We start from the raw sequence: 17,244 nt of genomic DNA, 5'->3' as shown, positions 1-17,244 counted from the left end.
CTACACCACACCGTATAACATTCTGTATGTGAATGCATTGTTCAGACATCTTACTAAATTATGGTATTCATTCTTTCCTCTATATTGAAGGAGTTGGCCCTGCATCCGTTATGGTCGGTAATCTGGTTGCGGGGAAGAGAATTGCTCAGGCATCGGGTAGAGATCTTGGACAGATAGAAGAAAATGACTTGGTGAAAAAGGTAAAATATTGTTGTTTGGTTTGAAGAAATGAGCAGATAGTGTCCCTCCTCGTTAAATGTCATCGTATATATAGCCCATCACAAATTAAATGTTGTACCTAGTCTGGTTTAAAGGGAAAGTGTCATCAGAAACTGACCTTATTAAAGTCAAATTATTATGGGGGGGTTTATTATAATTTTTCATATCATTAATTATCTTTATAAAGAAAAGTCAGAAATCTTGTAATTTTCACTCTACCTCTAGGCCTTTACTTTGGATATGAACTTCCTATTCTGTACAGAATACTTTTCAGCAGTCTCATTATTGTCACAGACAGGATTGCAATGAAAGGGAACATCTCTAAAGTAGAAAATACAGTATTCTCCATTGGCAATGTTACAGCTCAATTTCCCTTCACATTAACCTCTGCCCTGATGAGAATTCTTTACATACAGTAAACGGATTTTTGTGTACTCACCGTACAATCGTTTTCTCTTAGCCATCATTGGGGGACACAGGACCATGGGTGTTATGCTGCCTATCCATAGGAGGACACTAAGTAGATGCAAAAGCATAGCTCCTCCTCTGCAGTATACACCCCCTGGCCGGGCCAGGCAAGCTCAGTTTTAGTACACAAGCAGTAGGAGAAAAAAAACAGTAAAAACTTACCTCAACAGAGGAACATGAGAAAAAAAGAGTCATAACCAAATAAGGTACTGAGAGAACCAAGGCCCAACAGGGCAACAGGGTGGGTGCTGTGTCCCCCAATGATGGCTAAGAGAAAACAATTTTACGGTGAGTACACAAAAATCCGTTTTTCTCTGACGCATCATTGGGGGACACAGGACCATGGGACGTCCTAAAGCAGTCCATGGGTGGGAAACATAAAAGAAGACAACACAACCCAAGGACTAGGAACCAGTTCCAGACAGCCTGGAGCGCCTACTAAGAGAGGTGCTCTACTGCCATTTGCAGAATTTTCCTACCCAGATTTGCCTCAGTTGAAACCTGGGTATGGACTCTGTAATGCTTTGAAAACGTATGTAGGCTAGACCAGGTCGCAGCCTTACACACCTGTTCCACTGAAGCCTGATGCCGAATAGCCCACGAAGCTCCAACTGCTCGCGTGGAATGAGCCCGCAGCCCACTAGGAATGGGCTTGAGTTGCAAGCGGTAGACTTCCTGGATCGCAGAGCGAATCCAGCGAGCCAGCGTCGCCTTTGAAGCTGGCTGTCCATTCTTAGGCCCCTCAGGAATGACGAACAAAGAGTCCGTTTTCCTAAAGGGGGCTGTCCTGGATATGTAATATCTGAGAGCTCTGACGAGGTCTAACGAATGCAGAGACCTTTCCACCCTATGAACCGGGTGTGGACAAAATGAAGGCAGGACAATGTCCTCGTTCAAATGAAACGGGGTAAGAACCTTTGGAAGGAAATCCGGAAGGGGGCGCAGAACCACCTTGTCCTGGTGAAAGATCCGAAAAGGCTCGCGGCAAGAGAGTGCTGCCAGCTCCGAAACCCGTCTGATGGAAGTAATTGCCACTAAGAATGTTACCTTCCAGGACAGAAGAGCAAGGGAGGATTCCTTGAGGGGTTCAAAGGGAGACCTCTGGAGACCGTCCAGAACGAGGTTGAGGTCCCATGGTTCCAGCGGCCGTTTGTACGTGGAACTAGATGGGAAACGCCCTGGAGGAATGTCTTGACTTGCGGTTTTTGAGCCAGGCGGCATTGGTAGAAGATTGAGAGCGCGGAGACCTGCCCTTTAAGGGAACTGAGAGCCAACCCCACTTGCAAGCCAGACTGTAGAAAGTCGAGAATTCTGGGGATGGCCAGAGGCATAGGCTGGACGTTTGTTTCCCTGCACCATGAAAGGAAGATTTTCCACGTACGGTGGTAAATGCGGGATGAAGGAGGCTTTCGGGAGCTGATCATGGTGGCAATAACCGCGGGGGAGAATCCCGCTCTTGTTAATACCCAGGTCTCAATGGCCATGCTGTCAGCTTCAGGGCTCTGGAGTTCTGATGGGAAATGGGCCCTTGGGTCAGCAAGTCTGGGATGTCTGGAAGGCGCCACGGTGCGTCTGTGAGCATTTGTACTAATTCGGCATACCAGGTGCGCCTGGGCCAGTCCGGTGCTATAGGTATCACCGGGACTCCCTCTGCCTTGATCTTCCTGATTACCCGCGGCAGCAGGGGTAGAGGTGGAAATATGTAAAGCAGGCGGAAGTGGTGCCAGGAGCAGACTAGAGCATCCGCGCCGATGGACTGCGGGTCGCGTGACCTGGCTATGAACGCGGGTACCTTTGCATTCAACCTTGAGGCCATTAGGTCCACGTCTGGTGTGCCCCAGCGAGCGCAGATGTGTAGAAACACATCTGGGTCTAGGGACCATTCTCCGGCAGCCAGCCCTTGGCGACTCAAAGTCTGCTGCCCAGTTCTCTACCCCCGGTATGTGTACCGCTGATATCACTGATCCCATCGATTCGGCCCAGCTGAGGATTTTGTGGGCCTCGAGATAAGCCGTTTTGCTGCGGGTGCCTCCCTGCCGATTGATATAGGCTACAGCTGTCGCATTGTCCGATTGGACTCGAATCTGACGACCCGCTAGCAGAGGGCAGAACGCTCTGAGCGCGAGGAAGATCGCACGGAGTTCCAGGATATTGATGGGAAGGAAAGACTCCTGGGGCGTCCAACGTCCTTGAGCAGTGTGGTGCCGGTACACTGCTCCCCAGCCAAGGAGGCTGGTGTCCGTGGTCAGGACCAGCCAGTTCACTGGGAGAAAAGATCTCCCCTTCGATAGGGATGAGGACCGAAGCCACCAGCGGAGTGCGTACCTGACTGAAGGCGTCAGGTGAAGATGTCTGTCCAGGGAGAAGGGACTCTTGTCCCAGGCCGCTAGAAGGGCTAGCTGCAGTGGGCGGAGGTGCAGTTGAGCAAAGGGTACTGCTTCCATAGCCGCCACCATCCTGCCAAGCACTTTCATGCTGAATGGAATGGAGTGAGACGGAGGACGTAGAAGGCAGCGTACCACTCGTTGAAGAGCGAACGCCTTGTCATGAGGGAAAAGGACCAAGCCCCGACGGGTGTCCAGGGACATGCCCAGGAAGGTGAATGATCGTGATGGGATCGGGGATGATTTGTCCAGATTCACTAGCCACCCTAAGCGGGATAGGGTGTCCACAGTGATCTGTGCGCTGGTTGAGCAGTCGCGGAAGGAGGGGGCTTTGATGAGGAGGTCGTCCAAGTAAGGGAGAACGACTACTCCCCTGGCGTGAAGGACACTCATGGCGGCCGCCATGACTTTGGTGAAGACCCTTGGTGCGGTGGCAAGGCCGAACGGTAGAGCTACGAATTGAAAGTGGGAGTCCTGAATTGCGAAGCGGAGGAACTTTTTGGGTATGTGCAGGTACGCGTCCTTGATGTCTATGGAGGCGAGGAATTCCCCTTCGACCATGGATGCAATAATGGACCTTAGGGACTCCATTCTGAATCTCCGTACGTGCACATGTTTGTTTAGGTGTTTGAGTTCCAGGATGGGTCGAACTGACCCATCCTTTTTGGGGACCACAAAGAGGTTGGAATAAAAACCCCCGAACTTCTCGTTGTCTGGGACAGTTATCACTCCTGCTGTTTGGAGCGAGTGGATTGCTGAGAAAAAAGCTTTGCGTCGTTTTCGAATCTTTGGGGGGTTCGAGAGAAAGAACCGACTCGGGGGTCAGGTCCGTAATTCTATGTGGTAACCGGAAGGCACAAGGTCTCGCACCCATTTGTCGTCTGAGGCGGCAGCCCAGATGTGTTGAAAGAGCCGCAGTCGACCACCTACAATGAGTGTGTCTTCCGGGGCGCCGAAGGAGTCATGAGGGGGGAAAACGTCGTGGCTGAGTCTCTCTAGTCCTGGACTGTTTTGGTCTAGGCTGCCATGACGAAGTGGGTTTCGGGGAGAGCTGAGAAGGTCGGTCCCTGCGTAGTCCGCGGCTTGTGGCGGGGACAGCACGGGATGTCGACCAATCAAATGAGTTCCGAAAGGAGCGGAACAAGGACTGTGGACGTCTGGTGAAGGACGTCCTGAACTTCAGCTGGGGGAGGGAGGTACTCTTTCCTCCCGTGGCGTCAGAAATGAGCTTGTCCAGACGTTCGCCAAACAATCGGTCTGGAAAAAAGGGAAGGCCCGTGAGAGACCGCTCGCCATTGTCGGAGCCAGAGAGCTTTACGGATGGCTATGGTATTTGAGGCGGCAAACGCTGCGCAGGTAGCCGCGTCCATGGAGGCCTGGATGAGGTACTCCGCCGCAGCGGCAATTTGAGCTGTTACCTCTGTGAAGGTATGAGTGAACTGGGATTCCTCAAGCGAAGTGTTAAGGCAGTCTGCCCAGACCAAGATCGCCTTTGCGACCCACACAGAGGCAAAGGAGGGCGAGAGAGTGGAACCCGCAGCCTCAAAGGCAGAGCGGGCGAGGTGCTCCACCTGTCTGTCTGTCGGGTACTTGATGGAAGAACCATCAGGTAAAGACAGGAGCGTCTTTGTGGTAAGCGGGAGACCGGGGGGGTCGACCGAGGGCGGATCGGCCCAGCCTTTAGGGGCAGGTGAGACAAAAGGGTACCGGGACTCCATGAGTTTTCGGTTACCGAAGCACCTGTCAGGCTTCTCCCTTTGCTTTGTGAGGATATCCTGAAACTCTGGGTGATCAGCGAAAACTTTTTGGGGTTTCCTTGCCCTCTTAAAGGAGTCCGCGTGGTCAGTGGTAGTGGATGGGGGATCCTCCACATGCAGAGTTTGGTTGATTGCTGCTATAAGGGAGTCTATTGCAGTTTGATCATCTGGGGGTGATGAAGCCAAGGAATCCTCCTGGTACAAACATCATTCTCCCTCCTCCAGCTCATCAGAAGCCGTGGAGCGTGTGGGAGAGCCTGCCCTGTGTGCTCCCGAGGGAGAGCCCGCTGGAGACACCCGGCCGTGTGCTATTTTCATGATCCCTGCATCCGGTGAAGCATGTGCCCGGATTACCTCAGAAGGATCCTCCATAGGGGTATCCTCAGGCTGCGTTCCGTCCAGGGACCCAGAAGGCTGTGGAGGACGACATTGCATAGCCAGCACCAGGTTCTGTGACAGTTTTTCCATGGATTGGGACAGAAACTGTGCCCATTCTGGTGGGCTGGGGGCCCTAGGCTCTGGGCTGCCGGTTGCGGCGGTGGTGACAGGGGGGTCTTGGGGGGCTATAGGGGCACAGGACTCACAGAGAGAAGAGGTGTGTTTACGTGGTAGCTCAGCGTGGCAGGCAGTGCAGGCTGAATAATAGACTATGTGGGCCTTAGTGCCCTTAGATTTCTGCATGTTCCTAATAGGAGTATGCCAGGAGGGGGAGCAATGCTCAGCAGAGCTACAATTGAAGCAAGCACCTCACCAGAATCAGCCGATAGCCCTGTGCTCAGGAAGGATTAAGCTCTATGAAGATCTTTGCAAGCTTTCCTGGGGGGGCGGGGCTTATCGCGGCCGCAGGGGGGGCTTAGCGCTAAAAGAGCGGGAAGATGAGTCAGTGTGCCCCCCCTGCTTTGGGTAGTAAAAAAAAACAAAACGGCGGGAAGGGAGCTTCTGAGTTTTCCTCCCTCTCCCTACAATCAGCACACAGCTTGTCACCAGTGGTTATCAGCCGGCTTTTCTGCTAGAGCAAATAAACAGAGCAGATAATAAACAGCGTGAGGCCCTGAGCCCTGGGCCCTCCCCCCTGCCACCGGGAAATTATCTGCAAGACTTTCTGCAAACAGCAGAACTTCCCCCTCCTCCAGCCAGCAAGCTAGAGAAAGTTAACACTGTGTGTGCAGGATCCTTGCTCCTTGCACATAATAAATACTGTAAATGTCCTGGGGGCCTTCCCTGCAGTGTCTTTTCTCCCTTTGTCTGGGAAACCAGTCAGGGGGGATCTCACCTTAAAACACTGCTTTCCAGGCAGTGAAAATAGCAGAGTCAGCTTGCTGTGTCGGTGTCATATTCCACTGAGATCCTGCAGAGAGGGGCTGAGGAATTGGTGCCATCTTCAACTCAGAGCCTGCAGAGAGGGGCTGAGGAATTGGGCTATAGGGGCACAGGCCTCTACCCTGGGCTTTGGAAAATCTGTGTCTGTGGAACCCGTCGTCCAGCCCAGGATCCAGCGTCGCAGGAGGGGGTACGTGTAGGCAACACTTCACGTTCCCGCCCGTTGATGGTAGTGGGAGAAACCGTCGCCCCCAAAAAATAACAAACCTTGAAAGGAAGTGCCTCCTACAGACACTAAGCTAAAACTGAGCTTGCCTGGCCCGGCCAGGGGGTGTATACTGCAGAGGAGGAGCTATGCTTTTGCATCTACTTAGTGTCCTCCTATGGATAGGCAGCATAACACCCATGGTCCTGTGTCCCCCAATGAGGCGTCAGAGAAAGTACCATTCATTCGAGTCCGTCTTGCTGCTAATGTTCAGTTCTCCTGCAGAAAGTTAGTCTAATACTTGGTCTTGTGTCGGGTGTGAAAATTGCAAGTTTTTATTTACTTTTTTTCATGTAGAGAGTTAATTTATTTTATATCTGAATATAGTAGAGTAGATTTCCCCATGTGGCATGAGTTAAAAAAAAAACTTATGTGAGGCCCTGTGCGCACGCTGCGTTTGCCACTTTTTTTGCTGCAGTTTGTTGCCCAAAACTGCATGTCTTTCCTTCCCCAGTAAAGTCTGGGAATTCAGAAATGCTGGGCGCACGTTGCTTCTTTTTCCTTGCAGTTTTGGGCACAGAAAAAACAAGCAGCATGGCAATTCTTTGTGTGTTTTTGACCGTCGCTTTACGTGATACCCGGGATCGGCGGATCTAACTGGATTATAATAATAATAATAATAAAAAAAAGTTCCGGCACGGAATTAATCCCAGGTATGTGGCTGGATGCCGGTCCCCATATAAGTCTATGGGGACCAGAATCCGGTGCTTAATAATGGTGGTCGAAGGGATAGGAGCAAGCGCGCTACTTACTGAGTCTCCATCCGGCTCAGTTGGAACTGCTCCTGTTGCCGCTTACTCTTCTTCCGGGGTTGCTCATTAGCCTCATGCATATTCACTCTTTCCCCGCTCCCAGCGGAGGCTTAGTAAGCATAATGCACTTCCTCCTATCCCCCTATCCCTTCTACCACCATTTTTTAAGTGCCGGATTCTGGGTTCCATATATTTATATGTGGACCAGCGTCCAGACAGATATGAGTCTGCCCATCACTATTTGCTAAAAAAAAAAAAAAAAAAAAACCCACACAAAAACGCACAAAAAACGTATGCGTTTTTTGAATGCGCTCTCTGGCACAAGGTGCTTTTTTCTGCCATAGGGCGTGTTTTTCGGTGAAGGCACAGAACTGCCCCGTGCGCACATAGCCGAAGATGGTCCTAAGCAAAAAACTTTTGTTTTCTTTCCAAAGGTACAATCATTTTACTTTTCAATTTTCTGAGATATGTTCGTTAGTAGATGGGGTGATGAGGGGTGTTAAAGAAAATGTATTTTTATCACCAAATGTCTTAAAGGAGTTGTCTACTACTTGGATTCCATTTTTGTAAAGGGAATGTGTCACCAAGTGCCTCATCTGAGAGCAGCATAATGTAGAGACAGAGCCCCTGATTCCAGCGATGTGTCACTTACTGAGATGTTTCCTGTCATTTTGATAAAATCATTGTTTTCTCTGCTGCAGATCTAGCAGTTATACAGAGCTCAGGAATATGCTGGACTACCTGCAGCACACCAAGGAGTCCTCTAATGATAAGCTACTGCTGATTAAACAGTGATTTTATCAAAACTACACTAAGCAGTTTAGTAAGCGACACATTGCTGGAATCTGGATCTCTGCCCATACGTTATGCTGTTCTCAGATTAGGTGGCAAAAATCTGGTGACAGATTCCCTTTAAAAGCTTTCTCATGTATGTAAATAAAGAAAAAAATTCAATCTCCTCCTGGACCGCCAGCATCCAGTGATATTGGTGCCGTTCCTGCCGGTGCTCGCGCTAGTCATAAAGTTTAGGTCTACAAATTATGTGGGGGCAAAACGTGCAAAGTATGTGTGTAAAACTCCTTTTTGACCCTATATTTTCCATTAACAGCACCAATATTTGTCGGAAATCCTCCAGTGGCGAGCACAGACCACACCAGAGCACATTCTCTTCATACTACTCAATGCAAAGGTATTGATGAACCCCTTCTCTTGAGGTTCGGGTGTAGGTTTTTGGCTCTAATTCTTTGTTACTGACCTATAACTCCGTTTTTAGGGGACCGCCGTGTGTACTGCCTCCTGTTTACAGCTACATAAGAGAGCGGAGAGAATAGCGGCCACCCTGGTGGAAAAAGGGCATCTAAATGCCGGGGATAACGTGGTACTTCTTTATCCTCCTGGTATGTATCTAGTCGCCATCTGTGGAGTCTGGTGAAGTCGTTAACAGATGGCCTCCTGTTATTGAATAATTCGCCTTGTGTAGGAAAACTGCGCCTGACTAGTGAGGAGCCAGAATATTATTATATGTGCATGGTTTTTCCTCTCGGTCAGGGGAACTAATACAGCGAATCACCTTGTCAGAAATGCAGCAAAATGACTCCGGATTGGCAAAGCCCCAAAGTGGTGATGACCCGGCGCTCACTGTCTGGGCATTTCTGGCCTTAGGCTCGCTTTATCCAATTTCCTGCTGATCCTGCATTGGGATTATTTTTGAAGATTAACAGGAATTGTGTAAAAGTGAATTCCTAACTAACCCCGCTGTGAGGAACGTTTCTTCTTCTTCCCGTTATTTCTGTATATATCATGAGAAAATGACTTCACGTTGCAGCAATTTTTCTCACCAAACCCACAAAGAGGTGCTATGTTGACTTTGCTCTGCGTAAAGTATGTAATATTATATCGTTGACCAGCAGATTGCACAAGAGTACCACTTCTATTAAAACTACTACATAAAGGGGCTGTGCAGTGAAAAGAAGTTATCACCTATCCAATAGATGGATGGATCGATGGCGAAACATGAATGGACAAATATAGATGGACAAATGGATGGCTGGATGGACAAAAGGGATGGCTAGATGGACGAGAGGGATGGCTGGATGGACGAGAGGGATGGCTGGATGGACGAGAGGGATGGCTGGATGGACGAGAGGGATGGCTGGATGGACGAGAGGGATGGCTGGATGGACGAGAGGGATGGCTGGATGGACGAGAGGGATGGCTGGATGGACGAGAGGGATGGCTGGATGGACGAGAGGGATGGCTGGATGGACGAGAGGGATGGCTGGATGGACGAGAGGGATGGCTGGATGGACGAGAGGGATGGCTGGATGGACGAGAGGGATGGCTGGATGGACGAGAGGGATGGCTGGATGGACGAGAGGGACGGCTGGATGGACGAGAGGGACGGCTGGATGGACGAGAGGGACGGCTGGATGGACGAGAGGGACGGCTGGATGGACGAGAGGGACGGCTGGATGGACGAGAGGGACGGCTGGATGGACGAGAGGGACGGCTGGATGGACGAGAGGGACGGCTGGATGGACGAGAGGGACGGCTGGATGGACGGCTGGATGGATGAGGGGGACGGCTGATAGGTAGATGGACAGATATATGTACCGATCGATCGATAGGGGTCTCATTGCTGGGACCCCACAGATCACCAGAAACACAGGTGTTTTCTTCCTGCAGCCCCATGGAAAATGACTTGAGTGGGGGGCGATCGTTCACACTGCGGCTGCATTTTACCACAAGTAAAAGTGCCCTGTTCTGGCAATCCCATTGATAGGCGATAACTTCTTTTCATAGCAGAGCCCCTATTATCTGCCTCTTACAGAGCTGAACATTTGACAATGAAGAACAATGTAAAGCGCATGTCAACATCCATATTCTTTTTTTTCTGTTTCACTACTGTCAGGCATTGAGCTGATCGCTGCATTTTATGGCTGTTTATATGCTGGTTGCATTCCTGTTACTGTCCGGCCGCCTCATGCTCAGAATCTATCAGCCACCTTACCCACAGTACGGATGATTGTAGATGTAAGTAGCTTGTTACTGAAGTTTCACATGATGAATATTGGACATTGTATGACTTTATTTGGGGTCCTTTTTTTGGTATGCTCCGTGAATAAAAGGGAATCTGTCAATAGGTGCGTCTCTTATAACACTTTACCTGTAAAGATTGTTTTAGCTTCAAGAGATTATCATTGTGAGATTAGGTCCGTTAGAGGTCAAATTGTCCGGCTCGCCCTCTTCTATGATTAGCAGCGCACTGTCTATAGACATTATGCATAGAGAGCCTTGTGTGGGCGGGACAGCTTTCCTCTGCTGTATGCTAAATCTTAAACTTTTAATGTGTCACAATCACTGCACCCAGTAAACTAAGTGATTGATAGATTTTTGCACTCAGGGTGGGTGTCTTTACCTACATTATTCTGCTCTCAGATGAGGTAGCACAAACCTGGCGACAGATTCCTGTTAAGTTTATTTCAGAATGTATTGTATTATATGATTATTGATTATATGTTTGTTATTAAAATCTAATAAAAAAGGTTAAAAAAAATAAATAAAAATTATTTCAGTTACTATAATGTATAGCCCATCCACAGGGTAAGCAATGACTAGTAGATTGGTGTGTGTCCGACTCCTGAGACTCACCCTGATCCCGAGGACGGGCGATATAATACAGCACTCGCCTATATTCTATGGAGATTGTGCTTCACAAGTCCCCTTTTGTGGTGATTGGTCGGGGTCTTGGTTGTCGGACTCTGACTGATCTACCTAGTTATTATGTATCCTCTGATCCTCTGCAGTGATAACTTGAATACTAGTTTAAACCCTTTCCGACATGGCGATTTTCCATTTTTGTTATTTAGTGTCCCCCCCCCCTTCGAGGGCTTTACTTTTGTGGGACAAGTTGTAATTTTGATGTCCCCATTCATTTTATTATTCAATGTTCTTCAAAAAGAAATGTGAAGTGAAATTGTAATATAGTAAAAATGTCAGCCTGATTCTCCGGGTCTGTGTGATTACAGCAGCACCGAACTTGTATAGTTGTTTTTTTGTTTTTTTTTTTTGTTTTTTCTTAAGTGGTAAGAAAAAGTCGTAAAACAAAACTTTTTTCTTTTGGTTTGGTGCAGCTGTGCGAGGGCTAGCTTTTTGTCTGGCGAGCGTCTGTTTTACTTATACCATTTTGGATAGATACGACGCATTTTTTATTGAAGATGCCATTTTTATTCCATTTACCAGCTGGGTTAATTAATTTTATCATTTGGGAGATCAGCCTTTTATTAATACGGTCAGAACAGATTTATTTTTTAATATTTTTAATTCTTCATTTTAATGTGCGAAAAGGAGGGTGATTCAAATTTTTACATTCTTTTTTTATATTTGTAAAAATGTTTTTTTTCTTTTGAACCTACTTTTGTCCTATTGCTTATATTTTATACTGCAGTACCACAATATGGCAGCATATTGGAAAAAATGTCAGTCTCTTATCAATGCCAGACAAAGTTGGTCTTCACCATTATCTGTCAACAATGATACAGGCTCAGCTCCTGAGCCTGCGTGAAAGACTGGGACCCAACACATGAGGTAATAATACGTCATATGTTGGGAAGAAATTAAAGGGGTTGTCCAGGATTTTCACGAAAGTCTGCTTTCACTTTGCATCTCCAGACTTTTGTGTACTCACTGTGTGCACAGTGTGAGAATTCTGCGGTGCTGGTGGTGAGACCGAGCGGTCAGGTGACCTCAAGTATTCGATATGCAAACTTCCGGTCACAGTTAACTTGTACAGCATGTGGCTGGGAGTATGCATATCGTATACTTGCAGTCACCTTACTGCTTTGTCTTGCGGCCAGCATTGGAGAATTTTCACAGTGCGCACTGTGCACAATGTAAAGATTCACAATTCTGGAGTTACATAGCTTGACTGTAGAATTTTGTGAAAAGACTGGACACCCACTTTAAGAACATTGAAAAAGAAAGGAAGATTATTTTTCTGAGGATTATTTTTAGTCACCCTTTTGCTCTTTGACATTTTTATGATCTATTCATGTAGAGCAGACGTCTGTAGTGAAGAGCGGTGTACACAGGCCGGAGTCATTCCCTGCTTGTTAGCGGTGTGGTGGATCTATGCATTTTTTGGCATTGCAGTATAACATGGCTCTCTCTTTTTAGGTCAGTAAAGCTTCCTGCATTCTCACAACACAAACCTTACTGAGATTACTAAAGTCCAAAGAGGCAGCAGCTGCGGTGGATGTGAAAACATGGCCAACCATCATCGACACAGGTGAACGATGCCTCTCATTAATGGACAGTATTATTGGTGAAACGGTATCTGTGTCCTGCACAAGGCAGGCACAAGTGATGCAATGTGCTGCGCGATGCTCTGCATTCTCCGACCTGCTGGATAGCTGCTGTAGTTATGTCCTGCAGAGCATTGCTGAGCAATCCTAATTCTGCGCTCCTGCCCATTGTTCAGCTGGAGAGCTGTGGACTTGCAGGATGTCGCTGTGTGTGCAGCTATAAGCCGACAGTCCAAAGCGCCTAAGTGACAAACATATTACAGCACAAAGTGACGTTGTGATGCTTTGTAGGCCTGGATCTAAACACAGCCATTCTCCATAGTGAGAATATCTGAAGATATTAAAAGCGCTTTTAACGGAATCTGTCAGCAGGTTTTTGCTCCCCCATGTAAGAGCACCATAGTGTAGAGACGGAGACCCTGATTCCAGCGATGTCAGTTACTGAGCTGTTCGCTGTTATTTTGATAAAATCAATGTTTTATCTGCTGCAGATGTAGCAGTTATTTAAATGTGGAGCTCTATATCCCCACCCACACCATTGATTGGCAGATTTCTGCCCATATAAACTGTACATAATCAGTGGTGGGGGAGGTTTATACAGAGCTCATGAATATGCTGGACTCCTGGCAGCATGCCAAGTAGTCCTCTAATGATCGCTGGCTGATTTAAACAGTGATTTTATCAAAAGTACTTTAAGCAGTTCAGTAAGTGACACATCGCTGGAATCAGGATCTCTGTCTCTACGTTATGCTGCTCTCAGCTTAGGTGGCAAAAACCTGGTGACAGATTCCCTTTAAAGGGGTTGTCCCCTCCCCTAGTTAATATATTTATTGCGCTGTATATGGAAAAAATACCAATAATTTCTATTAACTTGCTTTAAAAAAAGAGTGCATGTGCTTCTTAATGAATTTGGTGGCTTTCAGTTGCCGTGCACCAGTGTGAGACTGGAGTACATTACTGTCGAAAAGTACACCACTTTTGTATATAAAAAAAAGCAACAAAAAGAGGGATAAAAATCTCCTCCAAAAATTCAGCAATTACTTACAGCAGATAGAGGACAGTAGTTATAACCTGCCCAGGCCAAGGAACTAATGCACTAGTAGGATGCAGCAAGACCCCCAATAAGGTGGAGGTGTCACAGGTGCAAGAAAAGCAAATCCCTCACACACTTCCAGTCGATAGAGGGGGCGATTGCTGGATAAGTGTACACAGATGGCTTGTATAGGGCACTGTTCACACATGTAGGTGCACAGTATGTTAGTTACGCCTATACTATTCAACTAGGCGGGCTGCCCAGTACTATCTAAGTGCACCATACAGGGACGGGACTTAGTTCCTTGGCCTGGGCAGGGTATAACTGCTACCCTCTATTTGCTGTAAGTAATTACACCACTTTTGTGTTGCAAGTTATGAGGAATTTGTTGGCTTTCTTGGCCACACCCTTTTATGCAAAGCCCCACCCAGTTTACAAAAAGTTGCCGGAGCTGGTATAAAAGCTAGTGATGAGCGAGCACTACCATGCTCAGGTACTTGGTTCTCATAATGAGCAGTCGGACGCTCTGACGGGCTCGACTTGAGTAGCCAAGCATAATGGAAGTCAATGGGAAACTCAAGCATCTTTCCAGAAGATTTTCCAGAACAATGCTCGAGTTTCCCAATGACTTCCATTATACTCAGTACAGGAGTTGAGCCCGTCCGAGCGCCCGACTGCTGGTTTCGAGTACTGAGCACCCGAGCATGATAGTGCCTGCTCATCACTAATAAAAATTGTAAAAGTCACAAAATTTGTGCAATTTTTGGCAATGAAAAAAGTTTCCTGTCTGACTTTTTGTGGCACAAACTGTCGGAAGAACCAGTGCCATAGGGTGCATGCGAGGGGTTTTCGGGAATATTTTAGCAACCGAGAAATGGGGTTGTATGACATGGACCGTGCGACGCTCTCACAATAGCACGGATTAGTAGTGGTGCGAACAAGGGTCACAGGAAACGAATAATACATAGAAAAGATATCTTCTGGGGGGAAGCCGTGCAAAGTTTATTATGAAAGTTATTTTCCTTTTGATACATTTCGTGAACTTGGTTCATGGGATAAACTCTTATATAAACCGTTATAGTATCTTTAATATCAAAACATTACAGTAACATCATAGAATTTATTCGCCTACTCAACTGTGTATTAACTTGCAAAATCTCTTTGACTTTAGATGATTTGCCCAGAAAGCGATCATTTCAGATATATAAGCCACCCACTCCTGAAATGTTGGCCTACCTCGATTTCAGTGTCAGCACCACTGGCATGCTCACAGGGGTAAAGGTACGTTCAGTCATCCAGTGTCTTCCATTATGTGTTTTGTTTTTTAGAAATGTTGCAATTTTCACACTAGACTCCTACTTCTCGTACTGTACAGAAACTTTTCAGTAGCCGCGTTATCGTCACAGACAGCAATACGACGAGAGAGTACTGCCTTATATACAGTAGATAATACAGGATCCACCATTCTCGATAGAGGATGTCACCGCTCATCTGCTCCCCTACCCTGAGACCATGCCTATTAAATACTTCGGTATAATTCAGAAAAAATGCTGTAATATAGCAAAAACGTCTTTGTTTATTGAAAAAATTATTTAAAAACATTGCTATCCCCATTGTTTTTTTACAATCTCTGAATCAACAATTACGCGTTTTGAACTTGTTGCTTCTTAGGCCTCCTTCACACATCCGTGTTTCCAGTGTGTGTGATGTCTGTTTTCACATGTACCGGAGACACAGACGCACAATGACCTGTTAAAATTAATGGGCTTGCTCATACGTCCATGTTTTGACACAGACCGTGTGGAGCACACGCGTGTCCATGTGCTCCACGAGGCAAAATGTCCGCTTTCTGCCAGCAGTATGGATGTCACATGGACTGCACACTGATGTGATCCGTATGACATGTACCGGAGGAAACGCATGTCACTGAGCAATAAATGCATTTTTATACTTACCTGTCTCCGGTGCTGCTGTCACACTTGCTTCCGGGCCCTCACATTATGGTCATGAATATTCACTGCACTGACTGCGGACCCGGAGTGTGACAGCAGCGCTGGAGACAGGTAAGTATATCCGGATGTCACACGGATAGCACACGAACAGCACACACACGGACATGCGTACCTACACCACGGACCGTGCAAAGCTTTTGTTTTTTGTACGGACGAGTGAAGGGGACCTTAGTCTTAGTGTCATTCAATACTAACAGGTGTCTCCATTTTAACAAAGAAAGGAGGATTTGACGATGATCAAGGTTACATGGTTGTCCGGGCCATACAAAAATAAAACATTACATAAAGTAAATGAATATATACTAATTATAATCAGAAATAATGTATGAGAGAGAAAAAAAAATGCGTAAATTGTGATCAATAAATAGAAGATCGAATTTAAGACTGAGACCATTAGGACTGCGCAGTTCCAAAACCAGAATCCAATATGTTTCTCTTTGATGCAAAATCTGCTAGTTATTACCTTCTCTCTTAGGTAAGAATATTTTTTTTCTATGGCTTTTACCTTCAAATTTGTGACATCACCTTTTATGAACGTTTAGAAAATGTTGGGTGACACCAGACCAACAACAGGTCGTCTTATTTTGTGAGTCGTTAGATATGTTCTGAGATGCGTTTCCAGAGCAAACGGGTAGTACAACCTACATACTGTAAATTACGGTACATTGTCGCAAAAATTGTATATATAATATTGGTGCTGGTACAATTAATAAATGATCAAATATTAAAGGATGTTTTTGGGAAAGCAGATTCAGATGTTTTGGTATTACATATGTATGGACATAGTCCACATTATTTTCTTACCACATTTATAAAATCGAACCATAGTTAACCAATTGTCAGATTTGTGCTCATTAAAATAATTACCTTTATTGGTATGATTACTAGGTGAAAGTAAGTTGCATATGGTACAAAGGGACAAACAGAAACCATGCGTCCTTTGCACACAATGAGTACATCATCAATGTAATACATGTATAGAAACAAAATTGGAATTGGAAGGATTGAGATTAGTGATGAGTAAACACTAAATGTTCGGATTATTCGTACCAAATACCTAGTATTATTCCAGTATTCGTCACAAATTAAAAACCTAATGCAAATCAATGGGGAACCAGAGAATTTTTCTGGGAAATTTTGAAGAAAAATGCTCTGTTTCCCCAGTGACTTGCAATAGGTTTATTATTTGTGTCGAATACTGTAGTAGTGCTAGGTATTTGGTACGAATAACCTGAATATTTAGTATTCGCTCATCACTAATTCCTATCATTGTAAATATAATTCTCCTCTCACCAATTTATGACGATATTGGCATGAGGCATGGAGAATTTAGCCCCCATTGAACAACCTTGAGACTGCAAAAAATCCATTACGCTGATGTACTCCTGTAGACCCTCCAAATAATTGGAATAGTTAGAAAGTTGTTCTCTAATAGTAAACAAGGCTAACGTGTGTGTGTGGTATAGAAGAATAAAGTGCTTGCACATCACAGGTTAACCAAGAAAAACTATTTGACCACTGAAAATTGTTCAAAATGTTCAAAACATGTTTACTGTTTTTGATGTGACTTGGAGAACATTGTGAAGGGGGTTTTATCCTATCCTCTAACCACTCGCACAAGTTCTCCATGAACTCTTCATCCTTCTGTGTAGTTCAGTAGTGTCAGAGTCAGCCAGTCTATTGGTATAATGTTCATGTGCCCAGCACATAATATGAGGCCTAGTGGCCAGT

At 46.2% G+C, this 17,244-nt stretch overlaps 1 protein-coding gene across 1 annotated transcript in view; it reads left to right on the top strand.

The window, feature by feature from the left end:
• DIP2B (disco interacting protein 2 homolog B) overlaps positions 1–17,244 on the top strand; it is a 324,894-nt gene that overhangs the window by 255,491 nt on the left and 52,159 nt on the right. Inside the window, exons 24-29 of the mRNA XM_075333901.1 lie at positions 91–200; positions 8,274–8,354; positions 8,439–8,562; positions 10,077–10,198; positions 12,341–12,452; positions 14,673–14,782. Of these exons, the coding sequence (XP_075190016.1) occupies positions 91–200; positions 8,274–8,354; positions 8,439–8,562; positions 10,077–10,198; positions 12,341–12,452; positions 14,673–14,782 (659 nt within the window). The remainder of the gene's footprint in view (positions 1–90; positions 201–8,273; positions 8,355–8,438; positions 8,563–10,076; positions 10,199–12,340; positions 12,453–14,672; positions 14,783–17,244) is intronic.

The sequence above is a fragment of the Anomaloglossus baeobatrachus genome, chromosome 2 (genome assembly GCF_048569485.1).
Source record: "Anomaloglossus baeobatrachus isolate aAnoBae1 chromosome 2, aAnoBae1.hap1, whole genome shotgun sequence".
Taxonomy (NCBI): domain Eukaryota; kingdom Metazoa; phylum Chordata; class Amphibia; order Anura; family Aromobatidae; genus Anomaloglossus; species Anomaloglossus baeobatrachus.
Note: the sequence above shows the minus strand (reverse complement) of the source record. Positions and strands in the feature narration are given on the sequence as shown.